The sequence below is a fragment of the Varanus komodoensis genome, unplaced genomic scaffold (genome assembly GCF_004798865.1).
Source record: "Varanus komodoensis strain SLA01 unplaced genomic scaffold, ASM479886v1 scaffold23, whole genome shotgun sequence".
Classification (NCBI taxonomy): domain Eukaryota; kingdom Metazoa; phylum Chordata; class Lepidosauria; order Squamata; family Varanidae; genus Varanus; species Varanus komodoensis.
In genome coordinates, this window is record NW_025335627.1 from 7,038,392 (window position 1) to 7,060,144 (window position 21,753).

Consider the following 21,753-nt stretch of genomic DNA (forward strand, 5'->3'; position numbering starts at 1 on the left):
AGAATCCTAGCATGGTAGGAGTGGAAGCATCTTGGAGATCATCTAGTTTCATCCACTGCTTGGTGCAGGCCCTGAGATGTAGGGTGCATCCAATCCCTGCTTAAATACCTCTGGGAAAGGCAGTTCTGTTGCACTGCCAAACAGCTCTCACTGGTAGGATGTTTCTCTTAATACTTAGCCAAATTTGCTTCCTAAGAACTTCCCGTGAGTGGTTCTAGATGACTAAAATTCATCTCCATTTTGCAGTCAGAATCACAAGCATGTACAGCTTTCTACCCATGCATGTATTGGTACTAAGATGACTTCTTCTAGAATAAAACAGAATGATAAATATTTCATCCAATGAAATTTTAGCTCACCTGGCAGTGGGATTCATCACTAGTGTACTGAGGAGTGACTGGCTCTAAAGCAACTAGAAACTAACAGAAAGGCATGTTTCTGGAACATGGCAGCTCAGCAGAGCTTGCAAAAGAGAGTTCCACTGACCTGCGTATTGTTAGGAAAGACGTGTTTGCACTTGTTTCTCAGATTGCTTTTCCCATTGCACTGGCAGCGGATCCTGCAGGCTCAGTGGAGTCAGTGGAAATGCAGTAGCACTGTTGGAAACTGCACTCCGGGATATTTGCTGGACCTTGCCATCCTCTTCTACTGGCTCCCAAACGGAGCTGTCCTTGTTTTAGATGTCTGTGCAAACCAACGTTTAATGACCCAGTAATATTGGAAGGGAAGATGTGTCATGATTGCATCCAGGAGCCCAGTGATTTTGCCGTCTTTCACTTTTTTGGGGTTTTGTTTCTCCCTGTCTTTGAACAAATCCTCCCATATAAATACATCTTGGACTTATAAACCCCCTGCCCCCCAAACTCAGAGGAATACGGGCATCCTGTGCATGGAAGGAGGAATGTGGAAGCAAAGCCAATCTCTGTGCTCCTCCTGCCATACGTAACACCTTGTCTATTTTGGCCACCTGACCGTGGTGCCTCAGAAGCCAAGGTGAAATGGCTAAGGCACTGGCCAGGATACGTTGCATGCTGCTGGAGCCACGCCTGTGCCTGCCCTCCTCCTTGTCCCCAAAAGCCTGCCTGAGGCTCCTCCTGCGAAGTCAGGCCTGCAGTTGGTGCCACTCTGCCCGTGGGAGGAGGCTCCAGGTTCAGAGGTAGGCCCAGTTCCCAAGTCAGGGCTGGGACTCCAAGTTATGCTGCGGCCATCTTAATTCTGCCTATTGGCCATAAGATTGTGCTGCCTGGGTGTCTGCCCACACACCTGCACACACTCTTTTTCCCAGCTACAGGAGATAGAGTTGTATCTTATGATGAACTGTAATTCAGTGGTTTATTGTTTTAAAGTCCCTTGGAAATTTACTTGCTCCCAGATGGCTGCTTTAAGGGCAATGACAGAGTGTCCTGGGAGGCTGAAGCACTCTTCCAGAAAGTTTTGAATATTGCATTTTTGATATCAAATTTATCTTCATTTATTCTTTAGCACAGAGATTGGCCCATTTGTCTTATATTGAGTATATTTGCAAGTGGTGGGGATGATGAATTCTGCCCATTAGTTACTGTTGTTTCTTTACTTAAAGGCCAGGCTAAATAGGGAATATAAGCTGGCAAATATTTAACCTATGTATTTAACCTATGCTACATGCTTCTCAGTGTCAAGCAATGCACAGCAAGCAGTGTAACAGATTCCTAATTACCGTTAAAAAAAAGGAAGAGAAGATTATGAAAGAGAAGTTCATACAGAGAGACAGTGTAGAAGAGGAAGTACTTAGCCGTCCCCCTTGCCTTGCATTGCAGGGTTGTTGTTATCATTATATACATTTCTGTACTGTCCATAGCCAAAGCTCCCTGGGTGGTTCACAACATTTAAGTCACTCATCCAGATTTCAACCAGGCCTGACCCTGCTTGCTTTCCAAAATTAGGCAGGATCAAGCACTTCAGTACACATTTCCCCTTCTGAAGCACAACTTGAAATAGCACAACATTGGGTGTGGGAAACAGAATGTTAGGCAAGGCAAACTCTCTTTTCCTCAGGTACTGTTTCTTGGCTCCAAATCACCCACCTTCCTCAAAATTTTCCTCTTAATATGCTTAAACTATCAAGAGTTCTATGATATGCATAGCTACAGTATGGCCTCATGCATGAGAAAATCTGAAGTATTTCGTTAAAAAATTGTTAAAAATTGTAGGCTTGTGAAACCTTAGTCTGAAGAGCATTGGTGGTGGGCTACTTTTGAGTTTGATACAGCTGAGCCAATTTTCATACATGCTTGTTTGTAGGAACCTCACCATGAGGCTTTTCCTGAGGAGTGGCAAGAGAAGATGGCTGGTTTCCAGAGGATGCTTATCATTCGCTGCTTAAGACCTGACAAAGTAAGCATGGTCAGCATGAGGGCCCTTGAGGCAGGGTGCACAGCCATTCCAAAACCCATTCCATGCCTGTTCCATGGATCGCCAGGCGCCTTTTGTTCTGTTACCTGGCTGTGGGTAGAATTGAGTCTTGCACAAATGCTTTCATAAAGATTTGTGCCAATTTGCATTTTCCAAAATGCACAAATCCCTGGAAAAATGCTTATTTGATGCTTTAGCCTGTGGGGGAAGTGCACCTTATGACTGATGTTTTTATTTTAATATCTTTCTATGACTAAATTGGCGTAAAATTACAGAATTGTTTTTAAACCATGGTCTGCAGTCGACAGAATCTGCACGACTTGCAACCTTCGCCGCCAAACCCAGGTCCATTGTGGAATCCACAGGTTGAATTTGACCTGTAGTGTCTAATCATTTGAGCCCATGGCAGATTTCTCCAACATCCCTGGCCTAGTCATCAAGATTAAATGCTGTCTAATTTGTCTTCATGAAAGGGACAGCTATGCCTTTTCCCAAATCTGCATTGGAGAGAGAGAAAATATACAGGTGAAGCTGGATAGGGTGCGAGCATTATTGCCTATGGTACATGTACCATCACCTATGCAAACAGTTTATTTAAATGTATTTCTGTTTGCATTATGGTTTAAATTATAAAACAGCAAGAAAATAATTTTATGAAGCACTGAAAAAATTAATACTTCTAGCTGTGCTTTTCTCTGTTATAGTTTAGCATTTTGGGCCATATTTAATGGCTGGATTTGTTTTGTAAGCCACTCAATGAAACTATGTTATGGGGCTACAGTACATTTTCTAAGTGTCTCGCAAGCAAGAGACTTCTAGAAACCCAGACATTTAACCTCAACCGTTTTCTGCAGGTCCATTGCACAAGTGGCACCAGCCAGTTTTAGTGTGAGTTGGCTTGGGCGGTTTTTTAAATTTTGTTTTAATTGTAAGGGTGGGCAGTGCTTTCAGCCCGAAGGGCCAGAGGTTAGGGTTGCAAGAAGTTAAATCCTCTTCCTCAGTGACCCCAAACAGGACTGATGTTTCCCTGCCACACTTAAACAAGGAAATTGATCACAGTTGCATCAGGGATGGGGACTAAAGCTTCAGTTTCCCCTAACTTTTCATTTTTAAATTATAGCAGGGTTAACTTTGGCAGTAGTTTCATTTCTTTCCAATCCCACATCGAGCTCATATATAATATCAAAAAGAAATGATTTTGATTTTAGTAGTGCTTTGACCTTGCTTTTCACTGTGTTGGAACTGCTTTCCCAATTTGGTTTTCTGTTTAGTTGCACATTATATCAATCCTGAAAAACCCCATGAAAGAGAAATGTAGCTGGGTGACAGAAGCGAAAGGAAAAGGCCCATCAGTTTTACTCGAAATGAGATCTATCTATAGGCATTGGGGCCTACATCTGTATTTGAACCACAAAAGCGGGTGGTGGTTGTTTCTAAAGCAAAAAGGCACACAATATGTTATGGTTTCAAGACAAAAAAGTGATGTGCAATTCATAAGGAGCTTGGAAGTGTCACTGCATTTTATCATGGCCCTTCATTGAAAGACAGTGGTATGTGGCTAAATGGAAAGAGATGGGCAGGCAGAGTCATCCCTGATGAAGTTTCAGTTTAGTGGTCTAACACAATCATGTGGCATGAGTCACCCTCAAGCAAAAGTACTTCGGACTGCAGTATGTGTCAGTGTGGAAGTGATCAACTTAGGTATCCATCTAAGAGAAGAGTCCCACGGTTCCATCCAAAATGCTTTATTTAAAAATTATATTCTTCTGCACCCCTGTCCACACAAACAATTTTTGGTTCAATGGATTTCTTCCATTAAGTCAAAAGTTATTTTCTCCTGTTCCCTTCTGGATTTCAAACAGAAGCAGCATTACATACAATTCTAGCATAAGGAATACAGACAGACGGCCCAGGCTTTCCCTCCCTACCAGACTGCCCACTTAAGGTGCAATGCTGTGCTACCAGAAAGTGTGGGCAGCCATTGAATTTGGAGCCCCAGCTCTTCTCTCAGAGCCATAGAATTGGGACTCCCAAGTCAGAGCACCTTCCCTCAGCCCTTGCGCCTGGTTTCAGAACAACCCAGGGCAGCTTCAACTCTAAGGTCACAAGAACATTTTTTGAAGATGGGGTTTGATGGGCGTTCTGGGGGGACAGGGAAAGGAGGGGAGCCGTACCACCAGCATGCAGAGTGCCCTGTTGGTGTCTCAGACTCCTCTCCTCAATGGCTGAAACAGCCCATCTCAATGTTTTGTAAGGCAGGAGGAGCACAAAGATGATCTTCACCTGTACATTCCTTTTGGCTTCCACAGGTTGTCTGTAAACCTGAGTGGAGAGGGTTACCGGTGGCCACAGTGAATTTCATGATCAAGCAGATATTACAGCTCATGCCTTGACTCATTTGTAGGCAAATACTTCCGCTACTGTGCTTGTCAGGAGGTGCCTCTTGGCTTGTCCCGTTTGGCACACTCTCATCTATTTGGGGGTTAGCACACAGTTCTCTTCTGCAGCAGGAACAGCGGACTGCTGGAGTGTCTCGGAAGGCTTAGCCGATTCTGCTGCATACTGGTACTCATTCAGAAAGTGATCCACGAGTCGTCTCCTAGTTATGGCCACTTCCTTTTCAAAGGCGTTTATTATGCTCCAGCCAGTTTTGCACTTAAGAATGAAGGGAAGAATTTCATTCAGTTGCACATATCACTTCATTTCTAAACTACCCCACAGCCAAGGCCTTCCAAGTGGCTTACAACAGTTACCTATCAAACAGCTAAGCATCCTGAGCAGGTACGTGGACTGCTTTAAGATTTGGCAGGGTTTGTTTGGAAGTAAAAACAAACAAACATGCTTCCTGTCCTCCATGTAATCTGAAAAAGGAGCTTTCATGCCTCCTTCCAGTGTCATGCCCAAGCTTTTGGTGCAGGGACAGCTGGCACGTCCCGTGTGCTAGAGGAAAATGGAGCAGCCATGCTTGGCGACAGTATGGAGTAGCTTGGGAAGCAGAAAGCCAAGTACTTCTACTTCCTGATGAAACATCTCCCTACCCCCACCCCCACCCCCACCCATCTTCCCCATGGAGTGCCTTAGAAACTCAATAATTATGTTTCTAACCCCAGCATATGCTAGGACCTCTGTGCTTTCACAATTACTTTGAGTGATATGTCCATAGATCTCTTGCTGTCAGTTATGTTTTTAATTCATTTTTTATTTCTACCCCACCTATTTACCTTTCAAGGAAGTCAAACTGGCTTACATAATTCTCCTCCCAATCTTATCCTCACAACAACCACCCTGTGAGGTAGGTTGGGTTGAGAGTCTGTGACTGGCCCAAGGTCACCCAGTGAGCTCCATGGCTGAGTAAGAACAGATTTCCTAAGCACCCGTCCAAATTCTTCACCACTACACCACACTGGCTCTGATAAATAAGTTATGTCTTAAGTGTTTTCATTAACATCACTTAATTGTACAGAATCTAAAATAATAGAGTCTTTAAGGCAAGGATTTTGCACATCTACTCTCAAGTGGCAGATTTTTCTCAGTCCTTTCCTCAGAGTGTTTAATCACAGCTATGCAGGCAAGCTGTCAGTATTTACTCAAGCTTGAGCTGAACCAAAATTCATTTTGATGGAATTTTCTTTCCAGGAGTGGGAGAACAGGCTACACTGATTTCAGGGAATATTCTGTGTAATCTGGGGTGGGATTAGCAACTTTAATTATGTGCAACAGCAGAGCCGCTATTGGCATATAGCATCTCCACTCATAACAGCAAAAGGTTTCTTAAATAGCCACCCTTACTCTGCTGAGCTTGTGCTCCCCTTCTGAAAAAGCACACGATGTTCTCTTCAGATCCTCTACCCCAGTTAGGCCTTGAATGGGATGGGGGTGTATCAGAAGCAGTATAAAATTGCTCTCATTTAAACAAAATCCCACAGGTGCTGTTACTTACAAGGAAAATCCTGACCCTCTCCATCTCTAGTTCATAGTATTCCTCTACTGTCAGGTCGCCAACATTCTTTGAGAGGGACAAAAATCCACAAGAGTCCTTGCTGCGCTTGGAGTGTTCCAACCTGCAATGGAACAGGTTGCTAATAAGATGCAGGATGTGCCAGAAGCAGCACTCTCATGGGTAGCTGCAGTTTGAGGTGCCGAGTTCTCGGTGCGTGTGGGGTGAGCAGCTGGCCCTACAGGGGTTTGGGTCTACAACTTCCATCATCCTTCACCAGTGACTGTGTTCCATCAGCTAGTGCTGATGGAAATTGTGGGCCTAAAATATTCCACCTATCCCAAGTTGCCCAGTTGTAAAAGTTATTATATGGTCTCTTCTAGCATAAGCCAGAAGCTTACATGAGCAATATGGTAATCTTATGGTTGCTAGCAAATTCCTTAAGCAAATTAAGGAATGGCTATTAACCAGTAGAATGTTTCCTAATGAGAGCTAAAGTTGTGAAATTCATTGAGGTATAATAAGAAATTGCCTTCTGTCGAGATGGGCAACTGTAGGTAATTAGCAGTAGTTCCCTCCTCCCCACACATGCTCTGCAGGCTGTGTGCTGCCCATGGGCGGTCATAATAAGGCCCTTGTAGCAGTGGTGGAGTGCCAAACAGCCAAGATGAGCATTTTGCAAACGAAATATGATGCATCTGATCTGGTATAGCTGCTGCAGTTGCCACTTTGTTTTCAAAACCAAACCCCCTCGATGTGGATCATGGGCCGCACTACACACCCTTGCCTTGCACAGAGTCAGACCATTGGTCTTTCCAGCTTAGTGTTATCCACAGACTGGCAACCCTGGAGGGCTTCAGCCAGTGGGTTTTTGCCCATCCCACCTAGAAGTACCATGGAGGGTACCTGAGACCTTCCCTGTGAAAGATCTATGCTCTCTGAGAGATGGTCCCAGGCTATGATAATTGGCAGGAACCCATCAAAGCCTGGAGAAAGTGACACCCCACCCCTGAGGCTAAGGGGCAGGTACAATGCAAGGGAGGGGAGAGGGCAGCAGCTTGGGTCTCAAAGAACTGGGTATTGGATGAAGGAACTTAGATTAGTTAAGACGGCATTGATTTGAATTGATTTTAATGAAAGTGCCATCTCCCCAGATGATGAACTAAAGTTCCATCATCCCCGGCCATAGGCCTTGCTGGATGGAGCTGATGGGAGCTAGAGTTCAACAACATCTGAACAGTTGCTCCTGTTAGGTTTACTCTCCTTCTGCCTCACTTGCAACAATGGCTCCCCGCTTGCCAGGCATGCCTCCACTTTTAAGATCCATATCCCTTTTAGATCAATGCCTGCCCAGCTCATCTAACTTGTAGTCCAATGCTGTAGGCTGAACTGGGTTCAAAGAAGAGACATTTTTCCTAGGTATATTTAGTTTGTTTCACAGCTGAGTTTTCACTTCTTGCAAGTGTCAGAGCATACTTACCAAGGATCATGTTCTGGCTCCCAGCCCTCCAACTCTATCAAGCAGAAGAAACACTTTGCCACATCAGGTTCACCCACATTCGGACAATGGATAAAGCCAGCATTGGCCATCTGCATGGTAAAACCATAACCACACCTGAAGACGGAGGCTGTTGGGATTATATTATTTGTATTTCCTTTCTGATCCACCTAATTGCCAACAGTTTCTGGGTAATTTACAACAGTTCATTCTTTCTAGTTTCTTTGGTTATTTGACTGATGTCTTGTACATTCAAGTACAACTCCTACTGTATTTTCAGCTTCTCCATGTTGAAAGTGAAACTCGGAAAGTTTACATTTCTTGAAGTTATACAGAAGAGAAAAGATCTTCTGTCTTATAAATACTCAGCAGCTTTACGGCATTCAAATTATGTTGCACTTATACATTCTGATTTGTGGTTCATCAAATGTTTTGGCCTACAAGACCCATGTTCCCTTATTGGCTAAGGCTGATAGCTATAGTTGGTCAAAACACCCGGGGATACTCACTGCTCTTGTGAAAACTTAGCTTTCCAGGGAGCTTTTTTTATTTTACAGTTTCAGTTTTTGCAAAGTTTCTTAATTACAACTAACATTACTTTAGAAGCTCAGTGAAGGAGAGTGGGGAACAGAACAGACAAGAAAGCAGATTTAAGAAGCAACATGGAAGCAAGCCTGCCATAAATGCAGAAGGCAACCTCCAACTGCAGACTTTTGCTCATGCAACAGGACTTTTTCTTTCCTCTGTATCCCTCACAACTTCCAGATCTGCTTTGGTATGTCCCTCAATCCTCTATCATATGGGAGGGTTGCAGGGAGTCCACCAATAGGGTCTGTTTTGCTGGCAGATAGTCATGGTTAGTTTTCACCCAGAAGACCTCTATCCAATAATTCCAAGAATTGGAATTAATACATTTTCCCCAGAAAAGTTCCAATGCTGCTAACAAACAACACCATGCATTTAGAAGATCAGGAATAGGTAAGAATTTCCTCAACAATGGCTAATTAGTTGTGCAGTTCTTAAATTCATAGGAACCTTATCAGAAGGGGTAGCAACTCCCTCAAATAAGGTAGTACAGATTTGAACAAGCTTACATAACCTAGAAGCTAATTTCTGTTTTATCAAGTTTTACTGGAGTAGCTTTCTAGACTTACATTTTCAGGGGTGCATTTGCATTTATCCTTAAAAGGCCACTCAGTGAAGGTTTTCAAGCGATTCTCATATTCATGCATGTCTCTATATACAAACAGGCTCTTGGAGGTTAACTTGATATCTTTCAGAAAAGCCTCCATTTAAGAAACCAATTTTGTGGCTACCTTCCAACACCCTTCTTCTCTAATCTCATACCTTTCCATGGCTTGCCTTTTTATATTTAACTCATGTCATTAGCTGACTTCATTGATCTCACCTGTAAACAAGAAGGCAAAAAATAGTTAAACTGTCTTCAACTGGAAGAAGAGAGCTGTGGATAATCCTCCCTCAAACCCTTTGCTTTGTTCTTCAGTTCAAATAAATGTTTCGAGAACAAGACTGTGTAAAAATGCATAGCTTAGTCACAACTGGTACCTTCCAGATGTTCTGGATGATAATTCCCACTGCAAGAACATAAGACCCATGCTTGGATCTGACCACAGTTCCTCTGTTCACACAACGGCCAACTGGCTGCCCAGGTGAAACTCGCAAGCAGGTTATGAATGCAACAATGCCCTCCTGCCCATACTCTCCAGCAACTGGTGTACATCAGCATACGGCCTCTGATACTGGAGGTAGCATAGAACCATGAGGACTAGCAGGCACTGATACCCTCATTCTCCATGGTCAGTATGGTCAGTCCCATTTGAAAGCCATAAAGATTGGTAACTATCACTGCTACACCTTGTGGGAGCAAATTCCATTGTTGTAACTATGTGCTGTAGGAAGAAGTACTTCTTTCTGTCTGCCCTAAATCTTGCACCAGTCAGCTTCAGAGGATATGAGAGGGAGGAAAATATCTCCCTCTCCACTCTCTCCACACCATGCATACTTTGGTATTTCTTTATCATGCCTCCTTTTCTTAAGCTAAACAGTTCCCTTTCTTCATAGAGGAGTTGCTCCAGGTTTATGGCTAAACCTGGAGCAAAGGAGTCTGGAGGACTCTAGGTTGGGGGAAGAAGGCACTACACAGTGTCAGCATTGCACTACTGATGGTAATTTCAGAAACATATTTTTGGGTAGCCCAGTTAGCCTCAGTGCGATCCCACTGAAAAAAACCAGTAAAAGCATCTTGGGGGCAGTAACCCAAGTCTGTAAGCAATGGACAACTTCTAGCTCTTCAGACGTTTTGGCTTTCCTTGCCCATCAGTTCTAGCCAGCATAGTTCAATGACTTTCAAGGTCTCTTTGCAACTTGATTCATGCATTTTGTAATTCAAAAATAAGGTTTACTGAGCTCAGTGGGACTTTTTCCCAGTTGGACAACATGCATAGGATTCTTACACTGCAAGGTTCAGTGACATTTTCGCCATGTAAGTGTTCATGGGGAAAATCATGACCTTAATAAATTTAATAAGAGATAGGCTAGTCTACCACAGTGGTCTCTGGGAACATAATATGCTTTCATACCATATAAGGATCTTTGGAATTGCCACATGCAACAGAGGCTGCTGTTCCTTTCATTCTTGAGTACACCAGCAAATTCACCAGGTGTGGCTTCTCTCATGCCTTCCTATCAAGTTGCACCTGCCTAAGCATCTGCTACAGCAGACAGGTGCAAGGCTAGGATTCCAATTGTCCTGTTAACCCAGAGGTATTATGGCAAAACATGGATGCAGGGGTCATGAGCTGGTTCAAACCTGATCTCAACCAGCAACTTGGTAAGAGGGAAATCTTAATTTCAGAGGGCTATTGGCAATAGTTTTGGGATAAGACATGTGAAGTAGTTTGAATGCAAACTATATACATGCTTAAAACCTGATATTATTTGTGGGACAATGTTTTCTCTAACAGCTGCCTGACCGAAATCAACCAGTGAAACTCTCCTTCCACAAAGGGATATGGGGTGCGAAAATATAACTACTTGCTGACCTTTAAGAACAAGTGCCTGAGTTTGTTTCTTCCTCCCAATCACTTTTTCTTTTGTGTTGTGGCTTGTGGAGTGTAAGTCGGGAACTGTCAATTATTGATCTTTATAAGCTGCTGTGGGAACTTTTTCTGGCTAAAATGTTTCCAAGTAAATACATGAATAAATGCTTCCACTTTTCCTTTTAGACTGTTGAAGCAGTTGGGTGGGAGTGAGTGCTTTTGTCCATGAATGATACATACCCTTGCAGGTGGCAAAATCCAACATTTGCATGGTATAAATTGGAACAAGGAGACATGCTTTGTGAGAAGGGAAATAGCAAGGTGAAGTTAAGGAGCTCTGTGAAAGAAAGCAGCCTTCACTCTAGGAGTTGATATAATGCAATGCCTTGCATGAAGTTTCAGTCCCTGGCATCTCCAGATGGAAGGATGACGGGAAAAATTTTTCTCCCTTTGATCATGAGGCTGCCAGTCAGGACCAGCAATATTGGTCTAGAAGGATAAACAACATTGATCTGGTACTAGGGAGTTTCCTGTATAAGGCTGAAGGTGGAGCCATGAATGGTTAGAAAAGCAAGGAATGGTACACCTCTGTGCTATTGTAATTCCTTGTCTTCAGTGAGCCCAATGGCTAGAGTATCTTGAACTGTGTGATGAATGGAGCCTAGAACTGCCTTCCCCAACCTAGTGTCCTCCAGATGAGTGGGACTTCCAACTCCCCCAGTTCTGGAAAAGATTGTGGCCCCAACACTGCAGCAAGGGCGTCAGGATGGGGAAGCCTGGATCTGGGCAGGGTAGGCAGGTAATAGATCTCAAGAAGTTTTTACTTTCAATGACCAGCCTTTCTGACCACTGTCTGTGCTAACAGGGGCTTTGGGGAGTTGAAAAAAATATGGAAATAAATATTCTACTCCTTGTTAGGCATCAAGCAGCAAAAGAATGGAATCAGCTGTTTAACATAATGTCCTTTGTAGGTTCGCCAGTGCTGCATGGTGACTCCCTTGCTGCACTGCAGTTTCTTTCTTTCTCAGTGAGCAGTGTGCACTTGTTCCTTTACTTAGTATTTATAAAAGGACTAAAAGATATATTACAGCATGTGCACCTCTGTTCATTTATACATGTAGCTGGTGTGCAGTGATATTAAATTATTAGCCATGAATGAGCAAAGGTCTGTGTTAGTGACTCTGTTACAAAGGAAATATACTTTAGCTGCTTTGTCCTACATCACAAAAGTACAATGTGATCTTTTTTTAAGGGGAAACCCCCTCTCCTCTTTTTTTTTTTTTTTTAGATTATTCCAATGGTGCAAGAATATATCACTGAGAGTTTGGGGCGCCTGTTTATTGAACCACCTCCTTTTGACCTGTCCAAAGCCTTTGGTGATAGCCACTGCTGTGCCCCACTGATCTTTGTGCTGTCTCCTGGTGCGGATCCTATGGCAGCTCTCCTCAAGTTTGCTGATGATCAGGTGCGTGGATGAGCACTGCAGTTATATTAAGCTTCTTGTGGTCATAAGGATTTAAAGCTGGGGCTGCCCCTTCTGCAGAATCACTTGTTCACTGGGATAACTCGCAAGCAAGCGACTTCAGGATGGCTGGGGAGATCTGGGGGAAAAAGAGAATTGGGTTCGGTCTGGTGTGCTATTGAAATGCATGAAACCCAGTAGACCAGAGATGGGCAACCAGTGCCCTCCAGATGCTTGGGACTAGTCATGCTGCCTGTAGCTGTTGGCAGTAGTTCAAAATGTTGGAAGGGCTCCAGGCTGCATGCTCCCACAGTAAATATTGCTGTTTGGACTAATGTGTGCTGACTTTGGAAGAAGGTGGAAGGATACAAAATCAAGTTGCTTCCCCCTCTGTAGTTAAGCTGCACTGAATTACTTTAAGGATGAAGGTGTGAATTGAGCTTTTGAAGGTGGTTTTCAGTTGTATTAATGTCTATGTACTCTACCCTCGGAGTGTCAGGTGAAGGGCAGGCTATGAATAGTAATAAGTAATTAAGGGCAGTATCCAGAGTTAGGAATGACCTCCGGGGCACCAGGAATGATCATACTTTAGCAACTGGGAACTCACTCAAATGAGTCTTTCCGGAAAGGGATGGATCAGTGGAGGCTGCAGAAGGGAGTCCTGCTAACTGCTCCCTTCCACTGAGCTGGTTTCCAGGGTTTCTTTTGTGCAAGTCTTTGCTCCTCATAGTACAACCTGATGATCACTGGTTGAGCGCCAGCATTGCACATGGTCCTGTGCCTTACAAACAGCCATATCGCCAGTTGGAAATGCTTTCATGGAACCTTATATCTGCAAGTGCATAATTCAGTTCAGTGGAGCGGCATGCGTGGAAAGCCAGAGGTCTCCTCCTTCCACTGTTGTGCATCCAGGGGGCCCCATGATTGCACTGTGGCCTCCACACAGGAAGCAAATGGTCAGAATCCTGCTGGGAAAGCCTTCATCGTCCTTGATTCTACACAACAATAATTTGAAGCCAGTGTAACATAGTCACAAGCTTATCCCCAAGTTGGGCTTGTGATCATTTTTCGATCTAGAGTCTAGACCGATTAACCATCTTAAGATGAGCTGTTTCATCTCACTCATACAGCCACCACGGTCCCTTGGTGCTTTACACAAAGAGGCATAACATGCCCAGCTCCCAATATTCTGAATGGATTTGCTCTGAAGGTGTTGATCTTCACTACAGTAGATCTTTTTTTCAGGTTTGCATATGCAGGTCCTTGTAGGGTGCCGTTTCACTCTGCAGTTTTACCAGTTTGTGGATCAAACCTGCCCCACTTCACTGCCCTTTTCATAGAACTGTTTTCTGAGGCAGAATCCCAGACCAGTGATTTTGCCACACAGAATGTGCCAGTGTTCCTTTGCCACAAAAAAAAAAGATCCTGGGTATGTTGGGAAGTGGATTGCCTGCAGTGGCATGGAGGGAGTGGCCTTATAGGAAGAGGGTGCAGTTGGCTGCCTTTGCATGGGCTTTTTGCATGCATCTTGGCCACCTGGCCCAGCCACTAGCATGGAGGCAGCCCTGTGCTCCTGCGATTATGCAATAATAAAAACTTTTAAAGGAGGTGCTATTTGTTCCTAATGATGATGGTGGAACTGCATGTCCATGATAACAAAAAGCCTGAAAGTCCAGGGCATAAGAGCCATTGCCTACCACATGACTGTGTCTGAACACAACTGCTTCTTTTTCCAATCGTCCCTGGGTCCAGGAACAGTGGCTCATCCTCTTTCTTTGGGCTCATTGTTTAATGTTTGCAGCAGTGACACTCTGCAGGCACCAGTTCAAACCAGACAAAGCAAAAGCCAGCCAGCAGTTTCCTAGGATTTGATTTTAGGAGGATTTCACTGCCCATACATGAAGCTCGAAATATAATGCCTTGCGGAAGTATTCACCTCCCCCTCCTCCCTTTGACTTTTCCACATTTTGTTGTATCACAACCTGCTTGGAAATGCACCCTTGGAGTCCTATATGTATTTAATTGGCATTGTTACCACTTGCTGTATTTAAGATACTCGACACTGTGAAGGCACAAAGTTTGAGTAATCAGACAAACTGGCATTTGCTGGTTGCATAAGCATTCGCCCTCCAAGTCAATATTTGGTAGAAGCACCTCTGGCAGCAATTATAGCTATGAGTCTTCTTGAGTAAGTCTCTAACAGCTTTGTGGAGCTGGAACCCGCAATTTGCTCATTCTTGGCAAAACTACTCCAGCTCTGTCAGGTTGAATGGGGACTGCTGCAGGTAGAACAGCATCATTCCTTTGCCTCAACTTCTACCTCTAGGCAGTTGTGCCAAAAGGGAGAGCACAGTGGGATGGGCAGCCATAACAGTGGCAAGGAAGAGGTGTATGTATTCAGAGAGTAAGCTGCCTACGGTGCCCCCCGCAAACCTGGAGCAGGCAGTGACCTTGACAATCTTTTAGAGCAAGGGTGCAGAACCCGCAGCCCACGGGCCTGAGCGAGCTCTCAGAGGTTCTGCATGCAGTCTACAGAGATCTGTGCTCACCTGGCTTTCTGCGGCCTGTAGAGGACTGGGTGGAGCATCATATGAGCCCCCTCTAATCTTGGTTCCACTTACCTATTTAAAGACTAAAAGGTGGAATGCACATACATTAATCAGTGGAGGTAGCCTTTTAGCAACACCCCTGCACACGCACAAATAAAGAGCAGTCCTCTATATATCTGTTCAGAAGTAAGCTCCATTACATCCTTATGCTGCAATTGTAAACACGCTGCACTTTGATGTTCAGGCAAGCATGCTTAGGATTTCACTGTTAATCCACACATAAGCGGAACTGGGCTTATTGTCCAGGTGTGGTTTATTTCCAACAGAGTATAACTGTAGCTCACACAGAAGAAAAAAGAGACTGAGGAGTTGATAAGAAAGGCAACCCTTGCACCACCATAAAGCAAAGGAAATGAAAGGGCCCTCCGTGTGACATTTGCTAGTGACATTTACTTAATGTGGGGAGTTTTTCCTGGTGAGCTGATATTCATTCCTTCAAGCGGTCTTCAGTAACTGCAGAACTGCCAGCAATGGCTGTAACCAGGCGTTCATTGTGCTACTTTGATCTTCAGCGGAACTTGCAGCTTGTTTCACTCTATTGCTTTCTCTGTGCAATTTTGCAGGGGTTTGGCACTTCAAAACTGAGCTCCTTGTCTCTGGGCCAAGGCCAGGGCCCCATTGCCATGCGCATGATCGAAAAGGCCGTGAAAGAGGGCAGCTGGGTGGTGCTGCAGAACTGTCACCTCGCCACGTCCTGGATGCCGGTGCTGGAAAAAGTCTGTGAGGTAAATGCTGGCTGTGAAGTCACAGCCACTGGGCTGCCTGTGCAGTAGCAAGAGGATGCCAGGCACTGGTCCTGATGCACAAGTGCTGCAGGGCCTGCCCACTAGGCTTGCTTTTGTTCGCAAGGTGGAACAAAGGTGACAGAACCAGAGTTCATAGAGGAAGCGGTATGAAGGGGGGAGCCAGAAGGATGACTGGCATGACACATGCGGGTATGGTGGATGAACAGAGGGCAGCAAGGCAAATGCTTGAAGGCAGGCCTGGGGACCAGCTTGTAGCCAAGCATTTCTGCAGGGCAGGGAGGGACAAAGGGGGGTGTGGGAGGTAATACACAGTACTTCAGTGCAGCCCACGTCCTCCCTTTCCTTTTTCTCCATTTTGTTGTGTTACTACCTGGAATTGAAGTGGATTTAATTGGCATTGTTATCCTACTTGATGTAAACAAGATACTCAACACTGTGAGGCTGCAAAAGCTGTTTATTGTGTCACAAGTTAAGTGAACACAAACTGGCACTCACAAATGAGTGTTCAGCTCCTTTGCTGCGACAGGCCTAAAAGGTTTTGGTGCAATCCACTGCGTCCAGAAGTCACATACTACACGTAGTTGAACAGAGTCCACACAATCTTCTATTTAATCCAGCAGTTTCTGGAAGCCCCCCCCCCTCCACCCCATGTTTGTTGGAAAGCATCTCCAAGCAAGCAGCATCATGAAGACCAAGCAGCTTTCAAAACAACTCTGGGATAAAGTAGTGCAGAAGCACCAAACAGGGTTGTGTTATTGAAGAAATAAATAAATCCCAAACTATGGATTTCCACTGGAGCACGGTTAAATCCATTATGACAGAATGGGAGGAATATGGATCAGCTGTGACTCCACCTAGAGCAGGCCATTCACCAAAACTCACTGTTGGAGGAATGAGGGCATTAGTCAGAGAAGTAACTAAGGAGCCAGTCGTTTAGTCTGCAGGAGCTATTGATAGCTGAAGCTGAGCTGAGAGAAACCATCCATGGACAAGTCCGTTTCAGTGTCTGGTGATAGCACAGCACAATGTGGAAAAGTCGTCTGTGGGAACCTGCAGGGCACTGTAGTTGAGACAGATGTGCATGCATTCATGTGGAGGCAAAGCTTCCTGTCCACCTTGGCTTTTTGTGCCTTTTGGAGGCAATAATTCTGCAGATCTGATCGTGCAGCAGTGCTTGGCAAGTTACTTAGTCTTATGCTGACGCTGAGTTATGCAGCTTGGCAGTCTTGAGGCTCTGGAATCCCCCATGGTGGAAGCACAGTGCCCCATGACACCATCGTCTTCCACCCACTGTTCCTCGCAGCTCTGGGGCTACTTTCAGATGAAAACACATGTAAGCCAAACCTCTAAGGATCCGCACCGCTGGCAGTTGCTGTGCAAATGGAGGCTGTGCCAATCGGCAAGCTGAGCTGACTGGATCAGTGCAGTGTCTCCAGAACAGCTGTAAAGAAGCAGTGAGAACAGTACCAAACCACCACACTGGCTTGTATCTTTTCAATGAAACATGCTTCCTGCCTCTTTTGCAGCTACTGCCTGGAAATAGGCACTAAATAGGGAACACAGCACAGTTCCATGGGGAGGTAGCATTAGAGGAATGCCGGGATGTGATCAGAGCAAATGGAGAAAAAAATGCTAAACAGATAACAGTTAGCACTCGTTTTGTCTGCTCTGGAGTTTGCTAGTTAACCAGGTCTCCAAAAGTTACTCCTGTATATGCTTCTTCAGAAAGTTGATAAAATTACCCTGTGCTGCAGATCTGGGGATCCTAACTCAGAAAGTATTTCCTACTGAACTCAGCAGGACTTCAGTTATATCCTTTGGGTCAGGTGATTTCTCTGCAATACTGAAATGCATTATTCCACCCTAGAAACATGCTGTTAGCTCTCTGTATTTAAATCAGATTGCATCAGATTTGTGAAGGTGAAATGATTTTGAATACTGTGTTGCTCACAAATACCTGAATGGGAATTGGTTGCCACTGCAAATGTTCACTTAAAGAGGTGTGTGCAAGCATGCCTTGGCTTGCAGGTGTATGCTTGCACATTTCAGAGGAGGAAATTAATCCAAATTAACTTCCATCCATATTCATTGACTCTGTTAGCATCAATAGGGCAGTCATTTCAGGTTGGGGACATCTTCCTATGCATTAGAGCACCTGGGTGTGCAACTGTGGACCAAGTCTGGAAAATCATCACTCCCAATAAAAGACTCCAGATGCATTGGAATCAAAATGCATTTAACACAAACAGAGACCATTCTATCATGACACCCCATAATTCCAGTTTCCAGTGCATCTACCCTGGAAGATGCACTGGCCTTAGCAAGAAAGGTGGCCTTGGAACCTGTCAGCGGCTTGTCCTTACATGGAACTTTCTTCTTCTCTAGGATCTAAATCCAGACACGACACATCCCGACTTCCGCCTGTGGCTCACAAGCTACCCGTCTCCCAATTTTCCTGTTTCAGTGCTCCAGAATGGAGTGAAGATGACCAACGAGGCCCCAAAAGGTTTGCGGGCAAATGTGGTCCGTTCCTATCTGATGGACCCCATCTCCGACCCTGAGTTCTTCAACAGCTGCAAACGGCCTGTTAGTACTTGGTTCCTATCCTTGTTTCCTTCTTCCTGGGGGGGTGGGCCTCGCAATCTGACGATGGGTTTGCTGGTTTAAAACCTGGCAAACGAAATAGCCCTTCTTCTCTGCATTGAAGCCTGCATCGATTGCTGGCTCCCGGGATGCAGTACTCATGGATTTTATTAAAATTTTATTTTTATTTTACCGTGAAGCTCCATTCTTTCTTTGCCAAGTTTTGGTTGGTGTGCCATTAATAAAAGAGCTTCCCATTTAGAAAGTCAGGAGGAAGTAGTTTCCAGACACAAATCTGCAAGGCAGGGGAGAAATTTCTGTTGCAGAAGAATAGCTGAGCCCTGCACTGCGGAGAATCAAGCCTTTAATCGAAAGCATTAAAATGCTAGCTCCATAGAACTGGGAGAGCTAAAATGGCCGTACGGGTTGATGGATGGTGCTCATAAACACCTTCTTTAGAATAACGGCTCTGACTGGGGAGAGCCACCTGCTGTTTTCATAATTAGGTTTCTGAGAGCGAATGCGCTTGACCCAGGATAATTTCCATGATAGGTGTCGTAATTAAGAACCGGAGATTGTTGTGCTTAAACTGAGATGATGATCCTTTTCTGCTTGCCTGGCAATTAAAAAAAAAGATATCCCTAAAACTTTTGAAAATGAAAGGAAGAATCAAACAACATTTGAAATCCAGGAAACATTTGCTTTTTAGCAGGGAGAAGGAAGAAGTAGGAGTAGAGATGGAAGGCTTTTTGGCTGCAAGTTTTGGGCACCGGGATGGCAGCTAAGGCTTCAAAGAAAGAACATCTGGCTAGACACAAATGATTTCCAAGCATGTTTTTCACCCCCACCGTGTGGGGGCTGTGCAGTGCAACTTGTTTTCCGAATGGGGAATATCCTGTTTTAAGTCTCAACCCTTGAGGGAGGGGCCTGCAGTGGAGTCATCCCTTTTGGGAGGGTAATCCATGGGCCTCCCTTGTCCCCGCTGCTTTGGGTGTTGCTGCTGGTGGCAAGGAGAGCAGACTGGGGGCTCATTCGGCGGCTGCAGCGGAGCTTCAGGAAGTGGGGGAAAGCTGGAAATTCCCTGGGAGAGAGCATTTGGGGTGGGCCAGAAGACTCTCTGCTCCTCCTGAGGCATGTTTTCTGGCACTGCTTTCCAGGTCCACTTGGCATCTCTAGATTTGCTCAGAGATGGGTAGATTTATTGGGAGCAGTGGGGCTTGGAGTAAGAGGCCAGCATCCTCTGGACAGATTTTGCCGGGAGCAGTGTGCTCTCCAAGTCAAGGCAGTCCAGAGCGGCAGGCAGCCTTAAACATTCCTGGCATCCTTAAATGTGCTTCTAGAGTCTTGACATCTGTACAAGAATGGTACATGTAGGTTCTCATGTAAAATTCAAGCTGTAGGAATGTGTCAGCTTTCATATCTAGTGAAAGTGTCAAGTCTACGCACTGCAAATTTTAAGACTTTGGTTGGTCGTGGGTTACAGAGAGCTGAAATAGATAGTGCCACTTGGATGCCAGGCTGCTGAAAATGATGTTCTGTGTGATGGAAATGTCGGGGGGAAACCAGGGGACAAATCCTGTTGAAATGGGGGGAAAAATCTGTTCCCACCCTCCACTGTGGTCTTGGTCTGGTCTTTGGTAGAAAATGGCTTTTTACCTCTTTCTGTTCTTTTTCTGTGCCTACAGTTCTGCATAAAGCAAGGGGTTTGTTGCCTCAGTGTGAGAGTGAGAGAGGCAAACTTGATGCCTGTGCAAAAGCACCCACCAGCACCATGCTCGCTGGCTTCCCTGCGGCTTCTGCCCACAGCGCTCTGCTCCCCCACTTGGCTCCAGCTCTGTGAGCGCGCCTGGGCAGGGGATAGGCGTGTGGGCAAGCGAAAGGGGGTGAGTGAGGAGTTGATTCAGCTCCTCTCCTTGGCATGCACAGTTCTCTCCACGTGCTGCAACTTTGCTGGCCACCCTCCCTTTTTATATAGGAGTGGGACTCCTCTGACTTAAGCGTGGGGCTACTACCTTCCCGTGTAGCTGGATGCTCTGAAGGCATATGCTGCAGATCTCCTCACGCGAAGCAGGCTTGCTTCTCTAGGGTGAGGAAGGAACTGGACAGGGCCAGAGGTTCACTGCTCTGAACTCTGTGGAGGATGTGGAAAATGTAAAGGCGTTAACTGTCCCTGGAATTACAGCTGAGATTTGTGAGGAAGGCGAAAGGTGTTTCTGCCTGATACATGATTTCCATGTGGTGGTGTTTTTCTTTTCTTTTCAAAGGCTGAATTCAAGAAGCTACTGTACGGCCTCTGTTTCTTTCATGCACTGGTCCAAGAGCGACGCAAATTTGGGCCACTGGGCTGGAATATTCCTTATGAGTTCAATGAGACCGACTTGCGGATCAGCGTGCAACAGCTCAATATGTTTCTGAATCAGTACGAGGTACCACAAAGATCACAACACAGGTTTTATCCCATTGCACCCTCAGTGCAGGAAGCGAGAGTTCTGTTCAGAGATTCATCTTTAATATGAATATCTTCTTCTTGGCCTCCCCTGTTGAACTGGCAAGCAGGGACACTTCCTCTGTTGGGTGGCTACAACTTGGGGGCTGCTGAGAGCCAGTCATTTGCGCACTGAGCATTTAGCTAAGGGACACCTGGATTTACCACATCACATACCCATGGAGAAATGGCAGGGTAAAATAATCAGGTTGGTCCTGTGCTAGCCCTACCCAAATATTCACCCTGAATCTGGGAGTGGGGCTGATCTCACCAAAAGAAGCAGGGGGTGAAACTTCTATTTACCATTTGTCTTATCATTTGGGAAAAATTTTGAGGATGGGGGAATGCATTCACTGGTTCGATCCCCGGCTCATTTCTGCCAGCTGCCATATTTACAACCTGATAATGCCCCTGGAATTATACTTTATTTATACCATAGAATCATACCATAGGAAGAGGGCTAGCAGGCCATTGGGTTCAGTCCCTTTCTCCATGCAGGACTCCAGTCTCCCATCCAGATTCTACCCAGGCCTGACCCTGCTTAGCTTCCATGATTAGCCAGGATCAGGCACTTCAGGAACGCCGAACTTCTTTCATCCCGAAAGAAGGCTGCATTCTATTCAGAAAAGCTCTTGCAGGATACATTCCAGAAGCGGGAGGGAGGGAGGGAGGGCATGTGGCCTTCTGAGCATGCTGAAACACCATATTTGGTCTCCCCGCCCGCGTTCCCGCACATCAGGTTTACCTGTATGAATGGCTGCATACCTTGGGGCATTGTGTCATAGTGTGATTATGGGGGTGTTCTGGCAACTTAGAGATGATGGCCGGTAACCACAAAGGTGTTCATGTGTTCTGCACTCCTGGCAAAATGTGTGGGCCCTGTCCTCCCCAGATGGCCTCAGCCTTGCCAAGGGGGCAGGGGGGTGCCTGGTCCCGAGGGCTGTGCTTTTATCCTTGAGCAGAGCCTGCATGGTTAACAAAAC

The 21,753-nt window shown here is 45.3% G+C and overlaps 2 protein-coding genes across 2 annotated transcripts in view; one reads left to right on the top strand and one right to left on the bottom strand.

Annotated features, from left to right (window-relative positions):
• Positions 1-21,753, top strand: part of DNAH7 (dynein axonemal heavy chain 7) — a 138,678-nt gene that overhangs the window by 108,421 nt on the left and 8,504 nt on the right. The window contains exons 51-55 of the mRNA XM_044432146.1: positions 2,281-2,373; positions 12,174-12,350; positions 15,520-15,681; positions 18,088-18,288; positions 20,550-20,711. Coding sequence (XP_044288081.1) covers positions 2,281-2,373; positions 12,174-12,350; positions 15,520-15,681; positions 18,088-18,288; positions 20,550-20,711 — 795 coding nt within the window. The remainder of the gene's footprint in view (positions 1-2,280; positions 2,374-12,173; positions 12,351-15,519; positions 15,682-18,087; positions 18,289-20,549; positions 20,712-21,753) is intronic.
• On the bottom strand, positions 4,864-9,118 carry LOC123024299 (baculoviral IAP repeat-containing protein 5.1-like). Its single transcript, XM_044431865.1, has 4 exons — positions 8,981-9,118; positions 7,809-7,918; positions 6,332-6,452; positions 4,864-5,046 (listed from the first exon to the last, which is right to left on the bottom strand). The coding sequence occupies exons 1-4, from the start codon at positions 9,116-9,118 to the stop codon at positions 4,864-4,866; spliced, it is 552 nt and encodes a 183-aa protein (XP_044287800.1).